Here is a 27,007-nt window from a genome sequence, read left to right on the forward strand (position 1 = left end):
CCCATGTAGGTTAATGGTTGCTGCTTCCAGGGAAAAACACAATAACTTTTCTAGTTATCTAAGACACTTTAATAGCATTACATTATCACGTGTTTGCCCCTAAAATTTCAAGCTCAGACAGCTGGATGAACAAAATGATCACAGCTGTGTGGAGGGCGAGCACTTTTTTTTCTGTGGAAGCACACAACTTTTGTCCAATCAAAACATGTATTCCTGGCTCCCAACATCTTGGCGGAGCCAAAGACCCTCTCTAATGTTCCTCATATAATTGTCTGGCTACAGCTGCACAGTCAAGCCTGACCATGAAAAGGATATCTTAGTAAATCGATCCCTACAGATTTTCTAAACATTCCCTTGAACACTCCAAGGGGCTTTATCTAGAACAGGCATCTCCTATGAGTAGCTCATGACCTACTAGTAGCTCTCTAGCTACTTGTAAGTAGCTCTCCTGTGTGCAACCCAACATACTGAATTAATAGCTGTTGCTTGGCTGTACTGGTATATGTATATCAGCATTGAAAAGTAGGCATATGAGACAAAAATGTTTGCATTTTCTGAACACATAAACTGATGTGTTGAGAAAAATGATTGCATTTCTAAAATATGTGTAAAGCTGATATGTGAGTGATGAACCATCTGGCATTAGGGATACTAACATTGATATTAATGCTGAAGGCATTACAGCTATGACTGTTATGTATTATACATGTAAAGGCATTGCAAATTGGCAACCCAATTTTTTAGGTCTCGTCAAGACATTCTGTTTATCATCAGTGACTTACAGCCTGCCCATCACTTACCATTTGTTAGCTTTATTGTCACTCTCATATCCCTGCTTGCATTTAGTGAGCTCTTGATGATTTCCTCTGTTGAACCCTCCCATGGAGCACAGCCCAAGTACTTGTGTCCTTCCACTGTTTTTCCCGTGGGAGATACTTTCTCTTCTTTAACTTTAACCAGTCTATGCAAGTGCATGTCGGCCATCCTGTTCCCTCCCGTTGTACGCCTCTTCCCTCTCCCGCCCCATTGCTTGTATATTCAAGACACTGTTTCCACTTTAATTTAAATATATCTTGTAAAGCTGATGTTGCAGCGCCCTCTTGCCTTTTCACAAACACTTCTGCGTGGATCCTTGCACAAAGATCATGCGAATGCTTTCTATTTTGGTCATTTCAGTGGCATATGTATAGTTAACATTTTGTGAATGTTCTTTTCACTAATTCTGGTACACAGGTAGAATATTAAATGAAGGCTGCTCTGCTCACAAAATGTTTTGTTCAACCACGGTAACCGTGCTTCGAAGAAAGTGCCCAGTGGCCGGGCCTTGTTCTTTGACTGCCTTGTGGTTGCAATTATTTAATTTCTGTGTTTGCTGTTTTTCGTGGAAGGATCTACAGCAACATATGTCATGGCTTGTTGCTGTACACACCGGGCAATCACTTCTTTTGTGTGTAGCAGCTGGGTGCCTGGAGCCAGGCACATCAAACCTTGCCAGCTTCTCCAATGCGTGTTCATGTTCCTAAAGAGGGTTGTGTTTATTGCCAACAATAAACAACTGCTGGCAGCAGCCATGGTCATGCGGTGTTTATTTTCCTACAGGACATAGCTTTGAATATGGCAGGTTTGCCAAGTATTTTCAGCCTTCTAGGTTAATACTATGAGGAGCAGGCTTGGTATTTACAACAAAAATTGACAAGGCCAATAGGTCTTGCCTGTGTGAGAGCTATTGAGTTTGTCAAAGCTTTTTTAAATTGTATTTTAAAGATGCTTCACTGTGTGTGTATCGATGCTGTAAGGTTTCCCAAAAAAGCAATTTCCAAAGCCAATAGGTCCCAAAGTTGAGACCAATTGGCTTTGCCAGTGCTTGTTGCTTTCCAACTGGTAGCCCTGCCTGATGCACTGATGCTTACCATTGCTGGTAATAGTACCTCGGTGGCCACTACTGTAACCTTGTCGGATGGGGTCACTGTTACACCATTAATAAAAGTGGTAGCTCGAGGTGATTTTTCCTCTAAGGTAAATTGCTCTTATTACAGGAAAGGTTGAAGACCCTGCTGTAGAAGAGACTGGGGGTAGGTTTTACAGTAAGGGGGCAGAGGGCTGGATTGTTCCAGCTTTGACAGGTCCTCGCTGCGCTGATAAAAGCCCTCTATTTCACAACCAGTACAAATAGAGTACAGTGCTTTAAATAGGCTGCTACTGAGTACCGGCACTTTTTTTTTATTTTGAGAGGGAGAGTAGCTGCTCTTTCAAGAGTGACACAATACTTTTAATTGGAGAGTGCCTACACTGCTCAGAAACAAGCAGGCACGCTGGTACAGGGTACCTGCACTTCTATTTTTCAATTTCAAGCACTGACTATTAGCTGCATGAGGGGCGACGGGTGCCCCTCGCCGTGACCGGCACCCCTCGCCGTGACCGGCACCCCTCGCCGTGACCGGCACCTCGTAGCACAGGCGGGATCAGACGCAGCCTTTACATTCTGTTCCAGGGGTAAAGGTCGGGCGGTGATTGCGCATCTCTGGAAGGGTCACTCCTGTGTTTGCACAGGTTTAATGTGTAGCCGGGCTGGTGGCCAGGGCCCTAGATAAGGGCTTCAGGGGTCAGTGTGTGCAGTCCCGAGCTCCCTGACCGCAGTGAGCATGGAGGCGCGCGGTGTTCACCTCAGGGTCGTGTGCTTGGCTCTCTTCCTCGCCTTCCCCTTGGCTTCAGCGAGGCCGGTAGAAAGTGGAGCAGACGCGGAGGATTACTCGGAGCACCAGGTGGAATCGGTGCAAGAGACGAATGTCCGGGCCCAGCTACAGCCCCGAGGGCCCAAACCAGCAGAGTCCCAGCGGGTCACCGCCGGCGAATTTCAAATGATCGTGGTAAGTGTGGTTGCTACTGAGCTTGCTCTCCTGAGAACACTGTTTCCAGTCCCGGGCTGTATCTTGACAACCTAAAGAATTCTGGGAGTTGTAGTTTTGGGGTCTTTCATTGAATGAAACGGTCTGACGTACCTGATAGTAATAGTTTGTAACACAAAAAAGTCCAGGATGAATGACAATCCGCGAGAAGGCAACACTAAATGGCAGAAGCTAACTTTTCAAAGATATACTGATGAACTATTCTCAAGCCCTTAATTTTGCGTTGAAATCGTCTGGACAAAATTCATATTTTAGGAGATACACAGAAAAAGGTGTAAGGTTTGAACACAAATATGAACAAAACGAGGGCCCAAACTTCCAATTGAATTTCTTTTGTTATCGTCAAACTCTAATGCAATCAGTAATGGCTTACTTCTTTCTTGGCCGACCGGTCACAGCAGGTCTGGCTCACACCTTGCGCCTCAGCAACTTACATCGTCCGCTTTGTTACCACGCATGGCATTACATCGCAAGTCGTTTGAACGACTGGCGCTAGGTGGCGTGCAACACCAGGGAATGTGTTGGATTTTAAGTCCAAGACATTCCCTGCTGTTGCGTTAACTGGAGTAGGAATAGTAATTTATACTATTCCTAAATCCAGAGCGCCATCTAGTGCAAGTCTTGCGATGTAATGCCATGCGTGGTAACAAGGCGGACAATGTAAGTTGTAACCTACCGCGTGGTATTTGCTCGCGGTGTAACGTCATATATTCTTGCTGGAGAGATCTGTGTTTTGTTTAGCCACAGTTTTGACTCAAAGTGGACTAAAGGGTTAATTTGTCTCCGCCAAGTACATAGGGTAACATGCCGATGACAGATTATTATGCTATGTATGCTAGATAAGTGGGTCACTGTTTTTGACACAGATCCTTTTATTACTTGCAGTTCATAAATTCCAATTCTTCCAATATAGCACAGTGAGCTATGAACCGGCATCAAAGATCTGCATGCAAACTGCAAGACATGGGTTTAGAACCTTATTGTTCTTTTACTCAATCTGTTATTATAAGGCTGATTAAAAGGGTTTTCGGTTAGTAGTAATAACGGACAACCCTAAGCCCTGCGATATGTTTTAAATCCTGACTTTGTGTTTCTTCCAACTATCCAATTTAACATATAATTCCTACCAGCAAAGACAATGTGTGAGGGACTCATACACCTTTAAACCCTTTTGGTTTTATATAACATCCTGTACATTGATTAACACTATACACTTGTATGATTTATTGCTAATGTGGGCGTGTGATGTAAAGCGCTCTGACACCCTACAGTGGGATGCGTAGCACTATAAAAGTATTGAATATAAAAATTAGCAAGTGCAATTTTAATTGTTATTCGTGTAAATACTTGTGTGTACGGATACACCTGACATTCTTAGAGGGCATGCATATATTTCTTACATATAGCGTTACACAAAATCAAAAACCTGCCTCTAAATCGTAGTTTCCCTTAAGTACTTGTGAAGTGATAACAAGCTGTGTGCCTTTGTATCTCCATTGCATAGACATCTAGGTGTTAGACTGCAGATAGCTTTCAGGCAGGACTCTACTCGAACAGGTGGAGGGCTGATGGTGCTTTGAATGCGCCCTTTGTTTTGGACCCAAGCTGGAATAAAAAAATTAAAAAGCCTACTCACTAGCTGCACATTGCTGCTGCAAACAGAAAGCAGACAACATGCTGGGACTGTTCAATTGTGCCCATGTGTTGGTAATTACACCGGGCCCAATTCAGCATATTTCACTGGGATCCCTGAACCACCTGAATAATAACTGTCGGATCCGGGATCTAGTGGGTTCCTCCTTCAGTGCAACACTGGTGCAAGGTCATCCCAGTTGTGGTAATCTAGCTTTTCCTGAAAAGCTAAGGATGTTTGCATGCATCTGCCTGGACAAGCCCCCTTTGCCTGGATCAGCAGGGCATCATCCCGCCATCCATTGTAGGTGAACATGAAACTGTCACCAAAGTTTGGGCATTATGCCCTTAAGAATCTGGGGTACACATGGTTAAAAGGCAACACCCCCCTTCAAATAAAGACCTTAACACTTTTCACCTTTTCCATTTAGAACTACCTGACTGAGTTTGGATACCTCCAAGAAACAGGAGAGGAGTACGTCCTTCCAAACAAAACTTTCATCACCGAAGACGAGTTTCCAGAAGAGGTCATCAGCGGCCTGGAATGGTTCCAAAGACAGAATGGACTAAAAGTTACAGGTAATCGATGAATTTGTTTCATCTTGATTGAGATATTTGTGAATGGGGGCAGGTTGCCTCCCAATCAAACATTTTCATAATTGCCCTTCACAAACCTATAAGCTGCATAAGGTCTTGAATGGAAACGGATAGCTAACCAGGGCAGAGGTGCGTACCCCCACTTCTGTGTCTGGACTCCATTGGATTAAGTCTTGAGGGAGTACCCACCCTTGTGAGGTAGGTGGACCTGACCAACGTCCAGGCTTGAGGAGTGATGTAGGAGAAGGCTCGACTGCCGGACCTCATTTTCCAGATGAGTGGGATTTGTCCAATAGGAGTCCGGACGAATTGAGGGGCCTAGATGGTTTGTGGAATGAGATAAGGCTTTTGAGGTAGATTGAGCCCCTGTTATGTAATGCTTTAAAGGTGTCTGAGTGAGAAGTATGAAGAGGTCCCATTTGTGTATCTGGAGCCACTGGAGTTCCTTGAAATGTGGTGAGATGTGTGTGTGGCTTGTTAGATTGAGTGTGATTCTGGGTGCCAAATTCTGAATGGTTTGAAGTCGCCTGGTGAGATGTTTGCTGATCCCGGCATAGAGGGTCATCCCGTAGTCCAATTTGCATGTGGTGAGGGTGCGTGTAATTTTATTGCGGGTGCTGGTTGAGAAACATAGAAAGATTTTCCTCAGCATCTTCAGGGTGTGGAAACAGGAGGCTGTGATGTTTTTGACTTGGACTGTCTTGATGAGTTGGCTGTGAGGTTCTTGGTGTGGGTGGTGGGGTCTGAATGTGCTGTCCAGGTTCATAACTCGTATTTATTTACATGCAAAGAAACAGGCAGCTTAATCCACCATAAAATGCTGATCTACACCACAAGTGAGTAGTAGTCCTACCTTACTCATGTAGCATCCTCTTGTAAGTCACCGTGCTGGCCCTGCCTGTGCAGGGTCTGTCTGCTTCAGGGCACAGGTGCTGCTGAAATGGTGAACTGTTAAACTCTCAGAGAGGACCTGTAGAGAGTGGCTCTTCCCTTTCATGTGAGCGGTGCCAGTGACTGCTGAGAAGCCTAGAGAGGCGCAGGGAGATGACGTAAGCACTACTGGAAGTGATGTGAAAGCAGTCCAGCGACACCAGCATTCAGACTGCTGGTTTAGCACCATTTTCAATTAATCTTACAGAAATGTTCTTCTTTTTCAGGCACCTACTAAAAACAATTTTTTCTCCATTTACCTTATTATTGCACAGCTTCTCTTCTCAACGGTACTCGGGGTGGGCCGGGTGGTAAGGGGGGTAGATATAGTATTTTTCTTGCACAGCGCAGTAACTAAAGTTGCAAAAGGGGTTGACAGCAGCACTAAGCCATATTTATTAACAACCATTGACAAAGCCAATAGGCCCGCCTTTATAGTGTGAGAGCCGAGCTTTTGGTTCTTCCAGTGTTTGTCCCTACAACGTTGTTTAAAAACATAAAAGAAAAAAAACATTTAAAAACACTGGTGAAAAAGCAAACACCGAAGGTACATCGAAATTGTATGTTGAATTACATGTTTTTAATCTTCATAAATGGTATGGTTTATTTTTCTAATACTTTTTACTCGAAGAAACTCTGAACATCGTTAAAAAAAAAATAAGGAAGTGTTGTGAACATGTATAGGGAAATGCTTGCCAAGGCCTCATTTACTTTCCAGAGGATTCAGCCATTTGGTCCCCTGTAGTAGCACAGGGAGTAGATTTATTTGCCTGCAGAAGTGTCATGATATCAAAAGAAGAATGTAGGGTGCCTAGTTCAACAAACATTAAGGTGATGGAAGGAATGCTTCAGTTATTCTCAGCCAGTGGTCATGACTTGGAGCTGCAGTTCAGTCCATTGTTTTTTAACCACTGTGCCACTCTAGACAGAGGTCTGCCATTTGCAAATCAGTTTTGCTTCTCCGCCAATTGGAACTGTCCAACCTGTGTGCCTAGGCCACGAACATGCACGAACATAGGCAACTCCAGACCAGTTTCAACCTACTAAGGCCTCGTCAGCAAAGTATAGCTGGAGGCCTGTTGGGCAGTACTCACGCCAGGGCATACGCTTCACAGCATCTAGTGCAGCGAACAGCAGAGTGATTGAAAGAATGCTTGAATTATTATCAGCCACTTGTGATCACGTGGGGCCACATTCCAGTCCATCATTCCTCTCCCACTATGCCACTGCAGACAGAGCCAAATACAAACGTGTGTTGTTCCTTTTCCAATAGGAACAGTCCTGCCCAAACTGGCAGATTCAACCTGGAAAACGTGTCCCCGGAAACACTTGTGGGAATTTTGCATGAGTTAATACCACATATGAAATTAGTGCAGCCCCCAGAACTCCTGTTAAAATACCCTCCCCACCCGCTTTGAACCCCACTGCTAATTGCAACGAGCAAGTGAAGAGAGTAAGCCCGACACTCCTCGGAAAGGTTTTCTTCACTCTCCCATCCATCATCTCTTCACCTTCCAATCCATCCATTTGGCTATCTTCCATCCTTCCTCCAGTTTTTGCGTTCACCCTTCCATCCATCCATTCACCCTTCCATCCATCCATTCACCCTTCCATCCATCCATTCACCCTTTCGTCCATCCATTCACCCATCCACCCATCCATCCATTCACCTGTTCACCCATTCAGCCTTGTTGCCTTCCATCAGTTGATCCATCCAGCCCTTCACTCGGCCATTCTTTCACTCTTCTCTCCATCCAGTCCCCTCACTTGTCCGCTTCGCCGTGGTATTCACGTACAGTGTTGGGTATGAGTTTTTTCCGTGTTCTTCCAGCTAGGAAGACCAATAAGAATTGTTTTATTTGGTAGAGGGGTCCTTCTTAGCAGCCCATTGGTCACCTACGCGCGAGCTCTAGCAGGGTGGCCTGTAGGGGGAGCTACAGATTGTCCGAGGCAGTCACAGAAGCGAGGTTGGTGCCATAAAGAGGCAGGATGCCCATGGAAGAGGATTGCCCAAGAGTTGGGGCCCTATCTCAGAGTGTAGGGTCTGGATTATTACCCAAGATCTGGGGCCTTATCTCAGACTGTAGGGTCTGGACTTACAAATTGAAAATCGATTTCTGGTCATGACCTTCGGCCTCTGTTTGTGTGTTTGACTTTGAAGCTGCACTGCGGCACAGACTGTTTTCAGGGACTCCCTGCAATGTTCAACTCTAGGGATTGCTGAGGGCATATGGACGCAGTGTAAGGTCAAAGGGCTCGCTGAGCATGCAGCAGAGGGCAGCACTGAGACATTTAGTGCTCTCTGCATACATAAGACTAATGAAAGCCCCATACATTTATTATAACGACTTGTTACGAGCTATTGTCTGTACCGCGTAAACTGATCATAAACAGAGCGTAATTTGAATGTGTCGGTGGAAAAAGCTGCTGGCAGTATTTTTATTTGCTGTTCACAATTATGTGTATTAAAGTGCATCTGCAATCAATGCAGAAAATGTAAACATTGCAAACTGTGGATACATTCAGACACAGCGACACAAATCTGATTGCATGATACAGCTATTGTCGCCGACAAATCCAAGCACGCGCCAGTAGGAACTGGTTGTGGTATTTCATGGTAGTGGGGTCATCTGCTGCTTCCTTACTGTGTCAGGTAGAAGCGCGGGATAGTGCTCGAAGCAATTAGACCTCTACCACCCAACACTCTTATCTTCTCTCTTTACAGCACCAACCCCGCAGCTGGTGATCCCTATCCTAAGGGAGTGCAACAAAAAGCCTTTTAAGTCACCCCTGGTTTGTCTAGAGCTAATTGACAAACCCTGATTAATTGAAAACAACTCTGAGGAATGCCTTGGGCATGTACTAGAAAAATATGGTGCCCACCCAGGGGCTTGACCTTAGAAAATTGTCTCACTAGGCTACTGGGAAATCCAGAAACCCTAGCGTGACTGCCAAATACACTATTTGCCCTTTGTGTCAATTCTAGCCCTATCAATTTTATGCTCCTGTAACCAATTCCAACACCCTAAATGACCCATAAAATGCTAAGACATAGCTGGTCAGAAAAACAAGACTTCATAAGTTTACAAGTAGACCTGGAAAGGATCCTTAGAGATGTTTTTAATCCGTTAATATCTATAGGGCGCTAATATCACTGGACATAATCTTTCCCAGCTCTTCATGGCCTTTGCTAATAGGACATCTTTCCTAGAATCCTGTACACCTTCAATCCTGCAAGAAAGTGATTGCTGATTCTTGCTTTATTACTCGGCGCGTGGATCTACCTGTCCCTCTTTGCTTTGTGATAAACCTACCTTTCTTGACATACGCAGTATACTGCTTTCTACTACCCCCGGGTCCACCAGAACAACTACGCCCCTCCTAATATACTCTTTTTGTATCTGGGGCCAGCGCTCCCCTAGCTAGCACTAGAAAAATTAGCTTGGACTTCTGATTCTTTGGAGCGATAAAGGAAGGCGTTGTTTTCAAACGTATATGAAACAGTAAGGTCCTAGTATTGGGTCAGTTATGTAAAGTTCTCTCATTGCAGAGTGTGTGTGCATCCTGAGTATGATCTTATCTTATATATTACTGAGCCATGACATGCACCGGAGGGCGGCTGGGGATTTCTTTATATGGGTTACTATTGGCTCTATGAAGCTCCAGGTGCCCTTGCATCTCCAGGAGGAAGAAGAGTGGTCAGGTCTGCAGGATGCCCCTTAGAACACACACTCCCACTGGAAGGCCTACAGGCCTTCTTCTGATCATTGAATTCTCTCGATTTATGAAGCTCCAGGTGCCCTTGCATCTCCAGGAGGAAGAAGAGTGGTCAGATCTGCAGGATGCCCCTTAGAACACACACTCCCACTGGAAGGCCTACAGGCCTTCTTCTGATCATTGAATTCTCTGGATTTATGAAGCTCCAGGTGCCCTTGCATCTCCAGGAGGAAGAAGAGTGGTCAGATCTGCAGGATGCCCCTTAGAACACACACTCCCACTGGAATGCCTACAGGCCTTCTTCTGATCATTGAATTCTCTGGATTTATGAAGCTCCAGGTGCCCTTGCATCTCCTGGAGGAAGAAGAGTGGTCAGATCTGCAGGATGCCCCTTAGAACACACACTCCCACTGGAAGGCCTACAGGCCTTCTTCTGATCATTGAATTCTCTGGATTTATGAAGCTCCAGGCGCCCTTGCATCTCCAGGAGGAAGAAGAGTGGTCAGATCTGCAGGATGCCCCTTAGAACACACACTCCCACTGAAAGGCCTCCAGGCCTTCTTCTGATCATTGAATTCTCTGGATTTATGAAGCTCCAGGTGCCCTTGCATCTCCAGGAGGAAGAAGAGTGGTCAGGTCTGCAGGATGCCCCTTAGAACACACTCTCCCACTGGAAGGCCTACAGGCCTTCTTCTGATCATTGAATTCTCTGGATTTATGAAGCTCCAGGTGCCCTTGCATCTCCAGGAGGAAGAAGAGTGGTCAGATCTGCAGGATGCCCCTTAGAACACACACTCCCACTGGAAGGCCTACAGGCCTTCTTCTGATCATTGAATTCTCTGGATTTATGAAGCTCCAGGTGGAAGAAGAGTGGTCAGATCTGCAGGATGCCCCTTAGAACACACACTCCCACTGGAAGGCCTACAGGCCTTCTTCTGATCATTGAATTCTCTGGATTTATGAAGCTCCAGGTGCCCTTGCATCTCCAGGAGGAAGAAGAGTGGTCAGGTCTGCAGGATGCCCCTTAGAACACACACTCCCACTGGAAGGCCTACAGGCCTTCTTCTGATCATTGAATTCTCTGGATTTATGAAGCTCCAGGTGCCCTTGCATCTCCAGGAGGAAGAAGAGTGGTCAGGTCTGCAGGATGCCCCTTAGAACACACACTCCCACTGGAAGGCCTACAGGCCTTCTTCTGATCATTGAATTCTCTGGATTTATGAAGCTCCAGGTGCCCTTGCATCTCCAGGAGGAAGAAGAGTGGTCAGATCTGCAGGATGCCCCTTAGAACACACACTTCCACTGGAAGGCCTACAGGCCTTCTTCTGATCATTGAATTCTCTGGATTTATGAAGCTCCAGGTGGAAGAAGAGTGGTCAGGTCTGCAGGATGCCCCTTAGAACACACACTCCCACTGGAAGGCCTACAGGCCTTCTTCTGATCATTGAATTCTCTGGATTTATGAAGCTCCAGGTGGAAGAAGAGTGGTCAGGTCTGCAGGATGCCCCTTAGAACACACACTCCCACTGGAAGGCCTACAGGCCTTCTTCTGATCATTGAATTCTCTGGATTTATGAAGCTCCAGGCGCCCTTGCATCTCCAGGAGGAAGAAGAGTGGTCAGATCTGCAGGATGCCCCTTAGAACACACACTCCCACTGGAAGGCCTACAGGCCTTCTTCTGATCATTGAATTCTCTGGATTTATGAAGCTCCAGGTGCCCTTGCATCTCCAGGAGGAAGAAGAGTGGTCAGATCTGCAGGATGCCCCTTAGAACACACACTCCCACTGGAAAGCCTCCAGGCCTTCTTCTGATCATTGAATTCTCTGGATTTATGAAGCTCCAGGTGCCCTTGCATCTCCAGGAGGAAGAAGAGTGGTCAGATCTGCAGGATGCCCCTTAGAACACACACTCCCACTGGAAGGCCTACAGGCCTTCTTCTGATCATTGAATTCTCTGGATTTATGAAGCTCCAGGTGGAAGAAGAGTGGTCAGGTCTGCAGGATGCCCCTTAGAACACACACTCCCACTGGAAGGCCTACAGGCCTTCTTCTGATCATTGAATTCTCTGGATTTATGAAGCTCCAGGTGGAAGAAGAGTGGTCAGATCTGCAGGATGCCCCTTAGAACACACACTCCCACTGGAAGGCCTACAGGCCTTCTTCTGATCATTGAATTCTCTGGATTTATGAAGCTCCAGGTGCCCTTGCATCTCCAGGAGGAAGAAGAGTGGTCAGATCTGCAGGATGCCCCTTAGAACACACACTCCCACTGGAAAGCCTACAGGCCTTCTTCTGATCATTGAATTCTCTGGATTTATGAAGCACTGGTGCACTTCACTTTCTTTTCTGCATAGACATAAGCCCCACATTATTATTATGTTTTTCTGTCAGGGAATGAATGTGAACCATAAGTGCCATGTGGTTCAGGATAGCCTGTTTTCCAGCCAGTTTTGTATTGAATTGCACTGCAGCATTCCCCTCGCACCTTATACCTCTAGTTGGTTGATTTGAAAATCCTGACATTTAAGAAGGAAAACATTAATTTCGCTGTTTTTGTTAAAGGTAAATCCAATTTTTGTAATCTTTTCCTACCAATGGGTTTGGCTTCTCTGCCAGATAAGGAAACATCTCACAATTGAGGTCGGTTTCCTTAAACTACCTCAAGCAGTCAAAACTCTACTATCAACATCTCCCTGCCTTTTCAGCTTCATCTTGAGGATGGCCTCTGAAAATGGCACAAGGCCTTGAAGACCTACATCTCCAGCCAGACATATGCACGTAACCCATTATAAGTCATCTATTGTGCATTTATCCATTCCTCATCATACCCCATGTCTCCACAAGCCTTTGAAGCAGTGCTTAATTTGTGCTGGTGCTTCCCGGTGCGCAGCACCAGCACTTAATTACCAGCACCTGGACTTATGACTGTCTGATTGATCCAGCAGAGTTTAAAAGCAAGAACCTAAATAAATAAGTGAAATAGCATTGAATAAAATAATCTGGAACATTTTAGATTATTGAGTTAATGGCTCTTAGTGTTTCCCAGGTGTAGAGTCCTCCCCATCCCGGAAGCATAGGAATGAACACGCCTCACATAGAGCTGGACAACAGATGTCTTTATTCATCAGCATACAACTGCAATCTCACTGCACTGCGGCATAGCTTTATTAACCACACCCACACGCCCCCCAAACCGTTACTAAATTCCTTCATGGAGTCTTCCTTGGTCCTAAAGTGCATAATCTCAAAACACTACTCCAGACCTCTCTGCTTTTTGACAGATTGTTTGTTTTTTAATACCTTGCTCATTATCTGAATTCTGAAAGTCAAAGAAGCCAGTGGCACAAATGTCCTTGTTGACAGACAGGTCACACAGGAGGTTCACCGACTATTTAAATAAGATAAGCTTGTGCTTGTTTTACAGGGAGAGCTATGGTGCCCTTTTGACTTCTGGCAACATTGCATAAGCCTTAGCTTGGCAAATACAGAGCTGTACGAGAACATTAGTTTCCACATTGTTGTTACACTTCTAGAAAAGAGACCTTTGCTCCCAGGAGCAATTTTTTATCTTTACCAAATAAAAAAAATGAGGATTTGTTTTTTTTTTTATTGAATTAAAAAATATTTTATTTTCTATTTTATGGTATTCGTACAGTGCAACATTCACCTCAAAGCTTCTTGGCATTAAATAATATTAGACTTTTGTATAGCAGCAGCCACACAGTTTTATCCACAAAGGTTTTATGCTCTGTACAAAGCCTCTGAAGATCTATTTGCTTCCTGATGAAGTTCCCAATGAAGGGCAAAGAACAAAGAGGCAAAATCACCCAGAAGGGTCACCCAGTCCATCTCCTCTGTATCTGGAAATGTATCTGTGTTTGTAAACTACTTGTAAAGCACACTCTACTCCCAAGGGATTCCTGGAAGAATCAGATACAAAGAGGTAGCGGAAATGAGTAAAACAAAGTTTATGTGTAACGACAAATGTACTGGGTCAAGGGAGTTTACAAACTTACAAGGCGTCTTGCAGTTCTCACTTTTCGCCCCCTGCCTGGGATTTACTCCTGTGGATGTGTCTGCACTGGTGATGGAGAAATCTGCAGTAGTAAAACCATTTACGTCAGCTTGGGCTCCCTTGGCAAATTCCTGTCTGGTGTGAATGGAGGCATTTTCCAATATAAATATACATTAAAAGCTATAGTAGCTGTGTGAATGGTTCTCTGATCTCTTTACAAGTGCCACTCACTATCTCTATACAAACAGATAGTTTCTCCGATCAGGCCATGTGTGACAAGGGGGCTGAAATATCTGTTTAGATGCAAAGGGTCCGCAGCTCCACTTAGGATTGCGTCCTTTTAGCGGACCACCAGGCCATACGCTGTTATCCCATCTTTTAACTTCTACACCCATGCACATGGTATGAGCCACATCCTTGTGAGTCCTCAAACTTTGTCTCTTTTTTCGACTACAGGAAAAGTGGACAACGAGACGGCAGAAGCACTGAGGCTGCCTCGATGCGGGAAGCACGAGCAGCGCATGGCGTTCAAGCTGGGGGCAAAATGGAAGAAGCCCACCATCACCTACAAGATCCTCAATGTCACCTCGCGCCTGACGGAGGAGATCGTGAAAGCGGAGCTGAAGAAGGCCCTCTTGGTAAGAAGGGTCACAGGACGGAGGTAGTGATGCGGGTCAGAAAACCAAGACGTCTTCAGGAACTCGCGCTGATTTAGAGATGCAAGACTGGTTTATATTAGCCATATTGTCTGATTGTCAATATTGCCGTCAGATGAATAGTCTATCAGCCAATCTATTCAGCACTATGGATGCACTTAACATGACTTGCCACTGCATCCTTCCCCGCGCTGGGGCTGTGCCCAGCGTGTCTTTACAACAAGAGTACGCAGTTCCTTCCAGAAAAAGAGAGAATATGAGGTCGGTCAGAAACTAGGAGGGCGTACGGGAGTCCGCACCCTTAGGAACGGGAGCCCTCACACACCCAGATGGGTGTCATGCTTCATTATAGGGCGTGCTCCTCATCAGGCCGGCGCTGCAATGCCAGATGGGTACCCACAAGGGGGCTCTTTATCGGAGATCTTTTCTCCCAATGCCGTTTATCCCAATGCCGTTTATGAAGTGTGGGTGTAAGGCCTCTTGTGCTGATTCGTGTGTAGGAGTGAATATGTGTGTTAAGAAAATGCGTATTAAAATAGACTAAGTAGGCCTCTAAATAAGATTTTAATAGGCAAGTCTACTTGTCTGGGTTAAATGTGGTGGCTATCGCCAGACACAATGTTCTATGATAGCTTAAAAGGTCAACATGTTTCTTGCCATTGATAAGTCACTAATGATCAGTTGGACAATGCGTCAGGACCAACTAAACCCTAATCTAGTCAGTGGTTGGATTCTGGGGCTATATTAAAGAATATCGATGTGGAGTGAGAGCAGAGAGTACTCTGATTCAGCATGAAAGTCGTAGTAAACTCTCCACAGGACGACCTACCCATACTCGGCTGCCTCAGCATGTTCACAGACTCCTCTCCTCGCCTTTGAGAAACCCTTGGTTGTCACACTTACACGTCTACTGCACCTTGCACTCGCTGCATGCATAGCAGGACCATGTAAACCCTGCCCAGTACACCTCCCTGATCCTCTCTGCCAAGCACACAGCAAACATCAAAAGGGCAGCGGATAAAAATGAGGCATTTCCCTTTAGTAAATTTCCTTCCCAAAGCTCTTTGCTAAGCAGACATCATGATTGACAGTTAGAAACCAGAAAGTGTGTGGGAGCCACCGTAGGTGTCCTCCCTCTCCCGGGAAGTAAAAGAACCACGTGACTTTCTTCTTCCTGCGGACTGCCAGCTCTCCTAAGGAATCCACTTTGAGAGGGGGGGATGCATGAGCCTGGCTTCTCTGTGGCCATATTTCAGGCCCTAGGGTACAACAGCAGAGGCTCTTGATATTTTTTAGATTTTTGTTGGATGGTTATTTTTACTAATAAAATAACTCCTCCTGCCACCCATTCAGAGAAACGAATGTGACCCCAGTACTGAAGCAACATCACCGACAGTGGTGTTTGTGTGGGTCCACAGCCTAAAATAGAATAGTGAAAGAAAGTAGGCAGATGTGCTCTGCAAAAGGAGGGGATTTCTAAGACCTAATGGTGCTACTCACCTAAATGTAATAGGATTGGTAATTTTGCCAAATAACCAGAAACATGTATCAGAGACTATAGACATGAAAGACCAACCTGGGAAACAAATCCTTTTTCAGGACTGTTAACAGTTGAGTAGATATACTTATCAAACCACTTGTATGAGGAGAGTCAATGGTACACCTGAACCCATACCTATATGCATAAACAAATGCTCATGTGAAAGCGTACTACAGAGAGCTCAATTTATTTAGACGTTTTTTGGCCTTGGAGCCAGATTTATCATTATTTGATGCATCGCAACACAGCAAGACAACTCGATGCGCTGTGTCAAATGGAGAGAATAGGAAAGAGCTATATTTACTAAGATATGGTCCATTCCTGCTCTCTTCATGCACTAGTGCGCTCAGTGCAGCCTAGCGCCCACACAGGCACCCTTGCGTCATGGTGCAAGGGTGCCTGTGTTGCTGGCAGGATTGTTTTTGTGCAGAAAGGGACAACTTCCTGCACAAGAACAGTCCTTAGAGGGGTTTTCCTGCTCAAGAACAATCTTTAGAGGTGTTTTCCCCTTTCTAAGTGTGCTGTAGAATGTTGCCACTTAGAAAATGGAAAAATGAGGAGACAAATTGGACATCTATCAGGAAAGCATAGCATTTTGACACATTCCAAGGTTTATCTGTGTTGGTAAGAGTGTTACCAGAAGTCTGGGTACACCCACACAATGCCCATGGAACGCAGAGTAGTGCAATGCAGCAATTATTGTTGCATTGTGTTTCTTCAGATTTTTGAAGCCACTCAGAGCCACACAAAGTGGCTTGGCGTGGCTTCAAATTTCTGACTTGGAGGGTTGCGTAACACATGTACCACGTTGCGTGGTGCAAACACGATGCAAGGCTCTCGTTAATATGCCTCTCAGACTTGAGTGAGGAGGGAATTCTAAAGTCAGCGATGCTGCAGACTCGACTTGGTGTATTTGTCTCCGTAGCTCCTCAGTATCTGGTTACACAGTTGCTTTGTTGTTGAATCTGGACGATTGGGCTGTTAGGTCCTCGTGGTACCTGGGGGCTCATTCCCTGTGACAGCTTCCAGGAAGGTTTCAGTCACGTGGGCCTTGTGTAGGTCTTCTCCGTAGTGAGTATGCTGCTCCTTTCCTTACTGAAGAGTACAGCTTCTCCGAACAGATCGCAGAGTCGCGGTTTCTGCAGGGTCAGGATTGTCCCCAGCTGGCCGCATGGGAATCGGTTGCAGACGAGATGCAGTCGAGATGCAGTCCTTCTTTGCCCCTTTAGTTAAGCGGGATATTCACTTCTGTCTGGCCCAACTAGAACATGCACAGTGAACACTAGTAGTACCGTTGTTGTGGCAGTGTGAGGACCAAGTCTTGGGGACCCAATCCTTTAGAAAGAGCTTCAGAAGGCAGATGTCACCCAGAAACAATTTAGCATTCTTTGAACTGGGCATTAATACCTTGCTATGGACGCCTGTAAGATTCAAAGGGTTTTGTGGTGGCAAGTCCCATGTTTTTCTGAATTTGGAACTGGGGCAGGAAGTCTTGGACGACGTTAAGAGTAGCACACAAACGGGGCAGACTGTGGGCCAGATTTTCAAAAAAGTCACGCAGTGCAGCGCACAAGGAGGCTGCGCTGAGTTCCGTGAAAGGGAGGCAGCAGGAGAGCGCCATATCTACAGAGAAAAAGCTCTCTCCTCCCTAGCGCCGATGCTGATTTTAGCTGTCGTATGCCAGGCACACACCTTAGAACTATGGTGCGTGCCTGAGACTAGCGTAGGTTTTGATTCATGAAGGGTACCCTTCTTGTAAAAAATACCATGCCTAGGCAAGTTTAAACACTTTTCCCACTTTGTATGTGTGCTGCGCAGTGCAGCACGCATGCAAAACCGGAAAAGAAAGGAGGATCAAAACATCTTCTCTTGTTACAGCCTCCTTTGAAGTGGCCTTAAGTTTTGGCACTCAACCCTAGCTACAATTGTTTGTAAATAGGGTTTTGCATCCAAAGGCATGGGTGGTAGCATGGGAACACCAATGTACCACCAATGTATCGCCCACTTTGCGCTTAGTAGCGCATAGCAGAGCTTCGCGCTGCTTTGCGTTACTCTCAGTGTACTTTCCAGCACAAACCAGCTGTAAAGTAAACTGCTAAAAAAGAATATTGTGTGTGGTTAACCTCACTTTTGTGATACTAACTAACCCAGGGCAAAGTGTTTGAAAATCTACCCCTCTTAGTGTTGATGATGAAAGGACCTCATAGGCCACAGTATTCTACACCACTGCATTTGTTTCATTAGTGACAGATAAGTGCGAAGGACAAGGGCTGTGAGGGCAAGACTTTGTTAGAAGAATATGGCAAGGAAAATGCTGCACGTGTTGTGGTGATTCCCCCTCCTCTCGTCTCCCAAGTCCCCCCATTGTTTTCCTTCCAGCTGTACTTCCTACCCCTAGGCTCCAGCCTTCCTTCCACATACCTCTTAGCTACTGCGCCTTTTACCTTCCTGCCTTTCCTTCTATTGAGGTTAAGATGGTTTAGCAATGATCGTGGTTCGGCTGGTGAGATATATTGCACTGCTAAACTTTTGATGAAAGTCATCACCTTGTAAGTAGGTGTTGGCCTCTGCCAGTGACATCTTATGGCTTTGTACTCTTTGTCTCTTATCATTATGTCTTCTTTTCATGACATGGACATTCTTTTTTCTATTGGTTTCACTAATAAAAAGATATATTCCTAATAAAGTTAAAAATAAAGTATTAATAGAATAAAGAGTAATGCAAAAAGTTATAGCCCAGGAGGAACTCTAAAAATCCAGGATGTGTGATTGACCAGAGCGGGGAACCCACATACAACATAACATGAACACACTCCAGATTCCCACAGCTCTGCTCACAGTACTACATGCCCACCGAGGACCCCCCGCTCATCTCCAACTTTCATCCATCCTTTCCTTTGGCCATTGGGTAGGAGATTTTGTACCCTGGCATCCACATGCATACATTTATTGAACCATAAGTAAGGGAGATGCTGCCATTCAAATAGACCCGCATGCCCCAGTGTTTGCCAAGGAGGGCTGATCCCAACACAGCTGAACTCCACACTCACCAGAACAAAATAATGGTGTCTAACAGACAGGGAAGCCTTTTAACCATAGGATAATTCCATCCTAAACTCACTGTTATCTGTACACTTTGTCCTATCACATGTTCACATGATCCTTTTTAGGTCTCGCCTAGCGATGCAGCGCAAAGCGCTGCTCGCTCGGCGAGATCTATTGTTGCCGACTTGGCTCGGAAGGGGGACAGGACCTGTGCACGCGTATGGCAAGGCCTGGACAGGAGATGTGCACGCATATGGTGTGAGCAGGAGTTGTAATAACGCGGGAAGCCGTACGCGTGCACATCAACTGTCTGTGGCAAAGCATAACAGACAGGAGATGTGCACGCGTATGGCTCGCGGTTTTATCACAACTCCTGCTCGCACCATACGCGTGCATATGTCCTGTCCAGGCGAGGCGCCCTTTTTCTGCTGCATGTATATCAGCCAGCCGGTGGGCACGTACAACATGCCTCCCGCTCAACCCCATTCACCGGCTCTTGTGGGGACTCTGCGCTGCTCCCAGGCTGGTCTCACACGCGCAGCACCACGCGGGGCTCCGTCTTGCTCACAGGAGCCCCGCCTGAAATCCTGCTCCGGCCACACCATGCGGCATTCACGAAGGCTGGGTGGGCTCCCGCCGGACTTCCCTCTGCGGGGTGGGCTCCTGCCGGACTTCCCTCTGCGGGGGTGGGCTCCTGCCTCGCTTCTCCTACACGCGGGCTGCAACACGCGGGGCTCCCTCAGCTCACGGGAGCCCCGGACACTTCCGGCCGCACGCTCCATGCCCCGCCCATGTCCCAGGCAAGGATGCCTGACGTCGTCACAAGCGTTAAGCAGTTTCGCTTTGTTAATGCGCACGCACGCTCAGCTCGGGATGTCCTCAGTAGGTAAGAACTTTCCCTGTGCCTTACTATGCCTTTTTAGCGCTTTAGTGCTGATTTCTATTTTGAAGCGCTGTCGAGAACGTAGTATAAGACTCTGCTAGGGTCTAGCAGGGATGTGCCACTCGGCGAGTCATGTCACGCTCCGTAATTTCATGCTCCGTGATGTCACGCTCCGTGATGTCACCGGGAGCTATAATGTTTCCCGTGACCTAAACTAGCGTTTGACTTGTGAGGGTACAAAAAGCATGAAAGCACAAAAATATTACCTTGTACATTCCGGGACTTTCTGAGCTGCACCCCGCATACAGTGACACTAAGCCAACATTTAATTTTAAAGCCAGTTTGCTTGCACTGTGGTTTGGACTTGACCTCGGATGTCGGTGCAAATTAGCACATTTAATGTCCCTCTACTTAGGAATGTTTCGAGTTTAGTGCTCGGGTCGTTCGATAATTGGGTAATTGACCCCGTATGTGCCGCATGCATCAAGTCATCAACCTTTTGGGGACCTTTGGGGATTGGCAGTTGACTCGAGAGGTTGGTGGGGGCTCGTAGGGAGTCATTTGGTAATTAATTGACTGACCTTTGGGGTCCTTTCAAAATCAGGCAATTCGTGTCTGAGAAGTGGGGTGCGGGGGCATCAAAGGGGAGAGCGTAGAGAAGAAACAGTGCCCCAGCCTAGCCTGTGCGCCTCCTACATCAAGGACTTGGTCGACTTCAAGGATAACCACTTAGGATAAATGTACAGACAGTTCCTAATTGATGTAAATGGGGTGCGGTAATGGTGTATCGGGCCTACATTCATCCCTTCTGGACCTACAGGGGACAGCCCTTTTCTGAAGGAATACCCAGAGCCCCAAGGCCGTTCACTGAATGGTCCACAAATAAAATACTTGTCATGCACAGATACTTTAGTCATCCAATCTCTCAACCATCGAAGGATTCACGAATCTCTAGAAATATACATGTCATGGGGATTGGAGGCAAATAACTAAACAGACCAACTTCAATGGGACCTGTTCACAGATTACTAGTTGGTCATAAAAGTATATTCAGTACTACAATGCAGCTTTTTTTTACGCCTGCCAGGAATTCACAGAGGGTTCAGGGATGGTCACTCTTGTAAATTCCACTCAAGGGGGAAGGGAAAGGGGCATTCCAGGCTTGGTTTGCCTTGGAAGCATCAGAAGGCTCACCAAAGTGGCCATTTGTCCGTTCTCTGATATGACTCCTTTCCACCCTCGAAATGATCGGAGATTTACTCCCCTTCCAATGTGCGAATGGATCACAAAGAGATCTGGCGGGGGATCTAGGAAAGAGTTTTGTTTACTCCACAGGGTAAAATATTTTTGTTTACGAAATTGAAATAAAATGGTTCCGTCGATTTCCGCGCTGAAGAAATTAAAGTGAAAGTAAGTACTCGCCTAACACAAAGTTCATAACGCTGTCTGAGCGAACGAGCAGGAAAAGGGTAGGATCGAACATCAATGTGTTAAAATACCACTTGAGCACTTAGTAACATTAGACATAGAAACGCAAATATTTGTGTTCACAACCGAATCTGAATGCTTGCAGTTGTAGCCCTACAGAGACCGACTGCAAGGGCGTTGTGCGTGTTGTATCTTTCCAGGCTGTGTGCTCTGGCGCTGTGGCATGGCGGCCTCTAAAATCTTGAGGCTCTGACAAGTTCGCCAGCTGGGAGTTTCGGCGACTGACGTCTGTAAACCTGTTGAGGGTCTGTGTTTTTTTTTTCCCACTTCGTAGCCCCTGGTGCATGTCTGACGTGGAACCCGTTTGAAATATATATATTTAATAAATGCCCAGCATGTCTGGGCAATGGGGAGCAGATCGTAGTGTTTCTGCAAAACAAGATTTTTAAGTTCCTTTTCACAACGTGTCTGGTCAGTGAAACAGTAGTTGACAAGCACCCTACGAATGTGAGGTTGGGTTGGTGCAACCCGCTTAGGGGCCGGCGAATGCGCCAGGCAATGGTTTGCAGTAGCGCTTCATTGGGGCACAGTAAATACCGCATAACGGATGGAGCTTCCTCGTTCTCCCCGCCTCGAGTCATTGAATGTCTTCCCGCATTGTCTATTTTTTTGGTGTGTTGCAGTTTTGTACAGCGCGAACCTGACCCGAAGGTTTTAGAGTGCTTTACATGAGCACCAATTGCATTACAGACGGACACATTCATTTTTAGGCACAGAGAGATTAAGTGATTTGCCCAGAATCACAGGCTGTTTGAGAGTCCCGCCAGACTCGATTCTCGTTCCCCAGCTTCAAAGTCGGCCGCCCTAGCCCTTAAGCCACACCCTCTCCTCTGTTTCCACCCAGGGGAGGTGGTGCCCCCTGCATTATGGTCACTATGGAGAACCCAAGGGTTGATGCCCTGCTTGCTTGTTGTCAGGGCACAAGTCCCAAACAAGCATTTGCAATGCAATAGGTCTCGCATTTACGCGAGTTTAAACTATTGGCATTGTAAATGACAATGCCTTTTATTTTATGTTTTAAAAACCAAAACATAAATAAAAGGCCTTGTCATTTACAATGCCAATAGCTCAAACTCACGTAAATGCGAGACCTATTGCATTGCAAATGCTTCTTATAACAGCAGGAGGAGACCAAACTGCATCCAAGTCAGATTACGCACCATTTTAATTTTTTTAATGAAGGATTAAAAGCTGATATTTAGCAGTTTCTCCATCGTGGGCACCCTTGTAGGTTAACATACATTCCTGAAAAAGCAAGAGTGACCCACTTTGACGATTCATGGGCTTCCTACTCATATTGTTCTGGGAACCAGAGAATACTGCACACATGATACTTCTTTCACAGGGTCTCTTATAAAAAAACAACAAGTAAACAACATTCCCTCGTTGACAAAAGCAAATGATGCTGCATTACCACACTTCACTTTGCAGAAGCAATACAATCATATAAGAGTGGGCTCACATACATGACAGGATCAGAGAAGGTCAGACCTCTAGGGAAGCCAGGCATCCAAGTAAAGCCAGAACATCAGGGGAGGCCAGACTTCCAGGGAAGGCCATACCTCCAGGGACGGGCAGAACCCCAGGGAACGCCAGAACCCCAGGGAAGGCCAGAACTCCAGGGAAGGGAAAGCCAGACCTCCAGTGACAGCCAGGCCAGACCTCCAGGGAAGGCTAGACCTCCAGGGAAGACCAGACCTCCAGGAAGGGCCAGGCCAGACCTCCAGGGATGGCAAGGCCAGACCTCCAGGGAAGGCCAGACCTCCCGGGACGGGAAGGTCAGACCTCCAGGGAGGGCCAGACCTCGAGGGACGGCCAGACCTCGAGGGACGGCCAGACCTCGAGGGACGGCCAGACCTCCAGAGACGGCCAGACCTCCAGAGAAGGCCAGATCGCCAGGGACGGCCAGACCTCCAGGGACGGCCAGACCTCCAGGGACGGCCAGACCTCCAGGGACGGCCAGACCTCCAGGGACGGCCAGACCTCCAGAGAAGGTGAGACCTCCAGAGAAGGTGAGACCTCCAGGGAAGGCTGCGCACATGCAGTTTTCCATTCAGGGAGCCTTGGACCCATGAAAGCCTGAACTGCAATTCATATTTGTAACTTACATGTCCTGCGAGGTCTATGGTGGGAATACTTCCTATGTTGCTTATGGAGGAGCGTGATTATCCCAATCAGAAATCTACAGGAAACTACAAAAGCTAGCCGCTAGGAGGAAGAAAGTATACTGTTTGTGTTACTCTTCCAAATGCAATCTCTAATTTTAAAATTAATGACTAGATATCCTCACCTTCATCCTCAAATAACACGCCTATAAGGCACAGTGACCGTCACACACATTGTACTGTGAATACGGTCCCACCTTCTGAAGGACCTCTGGTGCAGAATAAATTAATTCATTCTTACACTGACCTTCTGAAAGGTTTGAGCTGCCTTGTTCCTTATGGGAGAAATGAATGAATTCATTTTTAAAGTGACGTTTTGAAGGATCTCAGACACTTTCTTACTTATGGAATTAATTCATTATTACAGTGACCTAAAGGATCTCAGGTACCTTGCTACTTATGGACGGAATGAATTCATTCTTACAATGACTTTCTGAAACATCTCAGTCACCTTGTTCTGTATGGAAAGAATGAGTAAAGGAATTAATTCATTCTTACAGTCACCTTCTAAAGGATGTCAGGTACCTTGTTACTTATGAAAGGAATTCATTCATTCATTCCTACAGTGACCTTCTGAAGGATATCAGATGCCTTGTTACTTATGGAAGGAATAAATGAATTCATTCATACAATGACCTTCTGAAACATCTCACTCACCTTGTTCCTTATGGAAGGAATGAGTAAAGGAATGAATGAATTCATTCTTACAGTCACTTTCTGAAGGACCTGTGGCTCCTTGTTGCTGACGGAAGGTATGTTCTTCTTAGACTTCTAAGTTGAGATAGCCTAGTTGATAAATGCCACTACATCTAATGGCCTTCTTTCTGGAAGGCATATGTTTTCGCTTCGGTAGAGCTAAGGCATCTAAAATAGTCACTGATCAAATATGCCAGGAAATACAGAATGTGCACTGAACTCAAGAACGGTGGCTGGCTCTCAGTAAAAAACAAAAAGCAGTGCTACAAATCCTCCTCGTTTAATGCGTAGCGTCCATCTCTATGGGCATCTCCAGGTTGAGTTTCAATTCTCACAACAGACAGCTGGATGTAAGAGAAGTTTGTTCACCTAGTCTAACCACACCCAAATGACTAGTCATCGAGCCCGCTCTGTGCATAAATATAAACCCTCCACCCCTTGAGTTCCCGCTGAGTTCGAAAGGAAGGTTATGATGGGACAACTCAGTGCACGCCCTTCTCATGCGGGGTGGGTGTGCGTGGGAGAGAAGCATGCACCTTTGGAATTTGTACTTGAATCTGTGCCACATTTGTGTGTACCATCCACATGGAGGTGCTGCTATCATGCCACAAATAGGAAAATCCAGACTGTAGTGGTTGAACCATATTTTCTCTTTCACTTCATCCTGGGAATGATGTTGATATTATCTAAGAATCAGACTACACTCTCTCTTAATGCTGTCAACATCCCAACAACGCCCCTTACCACTCATACCTCACCAAGAGTGGGATCACAGACTGAGTATTGATCCACCAATAAGATTATTTTTAGTGTTCATTTTTTGAACTGTCTGAACTTAAGTCTGGCTCTGAAATCTCTCAGTTTTTTGGTTCGGATTGGAAGCGTATTAAAAAGTTTTCAGACCTGTGTAACATTGTATTCCTTTCCCTTTCAGGTGTGGCAAAATGTCTCCTCAATTCGTTTTGAGGAAGTTGGCATCAACAAGACTGCGGACATTGACATTTTCTTTGTGGCGGGCGTGCACGCTGATGGAGGGGGAAACGCCTTTGATGGATCCGGGCGGGTTCTAGGACATGCTTTCTTCCCACCTGCCAAAACGAGCATCAAACCTATTGATGGCGATTTGCACCTGGATAACGATGAGAATTGGACCACAAAAGTCAAAAAAGGTAACTAGAGAGGTTGTGATCGGGAAGAACATTGATGAGAGAGGAGCAGTGCACAGACCTTCATCTTCACTCCCTCCCCCCTCCAATGTTTTCTTTGTGTTGTTGTATGTGTAAGCTCAAATGTGGGAGACATGAATAGGTGCCAATTATTGAGCTCTGTTGATCAGAGCTCACACCAACCAATGAACGCAGCCGCCCTTCTTCAGTCTTCATCTCTTACTGTCATCCTGGAACTTTACATATCCCAAGTCCCATGATGACGGGTAGCCCACAAAAGGATGACACTGTTGCATTTTGTATGCATTCTAATGCAGGCCAATACAATTCAGCTGATATTTTTTTTAGTTCATTACAACAGTATGATTATAGATAAATATATTGTAGATTATAGATAAATTGGAAAAGTAGAGTTTGGTGATGAAACCAGACACACACAGAAGCACTTCAGTTCCAATTCTGGCCTAATATTCACTGAATGTTTTGACAACATTTCTGTTAAGTTTGGTTCCCCCTAAATGCAGTTATTTTGCCAAAATGTATCAAGAGAAAGCAAGGACCAGCAATGAGTTCCAGAATATCTAAGTTTAAAAAAAATATATCCTTTTACTTAGATCAATAATGTTTTCAGTAGATGCCTCTGTTAAACAAAGTTTCAGATAGTGTGAAAGCTTGCCGTGAGCATTTCGTTCACATTTACACATTTAAAAGAAAGAGATTTCTAAAGGAGGTAGTAGATTGTTTGAGGCTGCACCACCTGGTATTATTATATCGTCTCCCATCCAAACACTAACCATGCCCATCTAGGTTAGCTGCTGGGGCTGGAAGAGTTGAGTTAAATTCACGTTTTGGAGAGTGCAGTACATTCCACTGTAACATCCTTCAGGAGAAACACCCAAATACAATGAAGTCCATTCTAGGGGACTTGAAAAAACTTAGCAGTTTGGTGTATACTAATCTCCAGTGATTGCGCTTGCTAATATGAATGAAACTTAATGTCTGATTGAAGGAAGCCATTATTCATGTCCTGAATATTTGCAGTGTTGAACTTTCTCTCACACATGAGCAGAGCATAGTGTCAGACCCTCTTCTCCAGCTGTGACGCCTAAGTTGGTGGGAACGTAGATATGATTACACCCTTCTAAGTGTGAAGCACACCCTACAGAACCCATGTCCACCAGCAATCCAGAACACATGCAATGTTCTAACTAGTTAGGCTTAGGGTATGGTAGTTTTTTTTTTGCTGTGAATAAAACTACCATTCGAAGGGAGCACACTCATTTTGGATAACATACAATTATTGCACTTGGGTGTCCATTCTGAGATATTTTGAAATATTTAGTTTAAAGTTAACACCCTCAGCAGGCATAAGGTAGAGGGAATGGTGGGAAATGGTGGAGAGATCTGCTGGGCTGGACTTAGTTAATTTCACCCCAAATCTGCTTGCACATTGTTTCACTAAAATGCCTGGGATAGCTGAAGTGACATCGTATGACTTTGGACTCTCTGTGACCTCACAGGAAGAGATGTCACTTGATCCTGATGACATCTCAGGAAGTGACATCACATG

At 45.7% G+C, this 27,007-nt stretch overlaps 1 protein-coding gene across 1 annotated transcript in view; it reads left to right on the plus strand.

Moving 5' to 3' along the window:
* The first annotated feature begins 2,586 nt into the window (after positions 1-2,586).
* Positions 2,587-27,007, plus strand: part of LOC146799601 (matrix metalloproteinase-18-like) — a 102,220-nt gene continuing 77,799 nt past the window's right edge. The window contains exons 1-4 of the mRNA XM_085627176.1: positions 2,587-2,867; positions 4,970-5,117; positions 14,255-14,436; positions 25,206-25,440. Of these exons, the coding sequence (XP_085483302.1) occupies positions 2,643-2,867; positions 4,970-5,117; positions 14,255-14,436; positions 25,206-25,440 (790 nt within the window). The 5' untranslated portion in view covers positions 2,587-2,642. The remainder of the gene's footprint in view (positions 2,868-4,969; positions 5,118-14,254; positions 14,437-25,205; positions 25,441-27,007) is intronic.

The sequence above is a fragment of the Triturus cristatus genome, chromosome 9 (assembly GCF_964204655.1).
Source record: "Triturus cristatus chromosome 9, aTriCri1.1, whole genome shotgun sequence".
Lineage (NCBI taxonomy): Eukaryota > Metazoa > Chordata > Amphibia > Caudata > Salamandridae > Triturus > Triturus cristatus.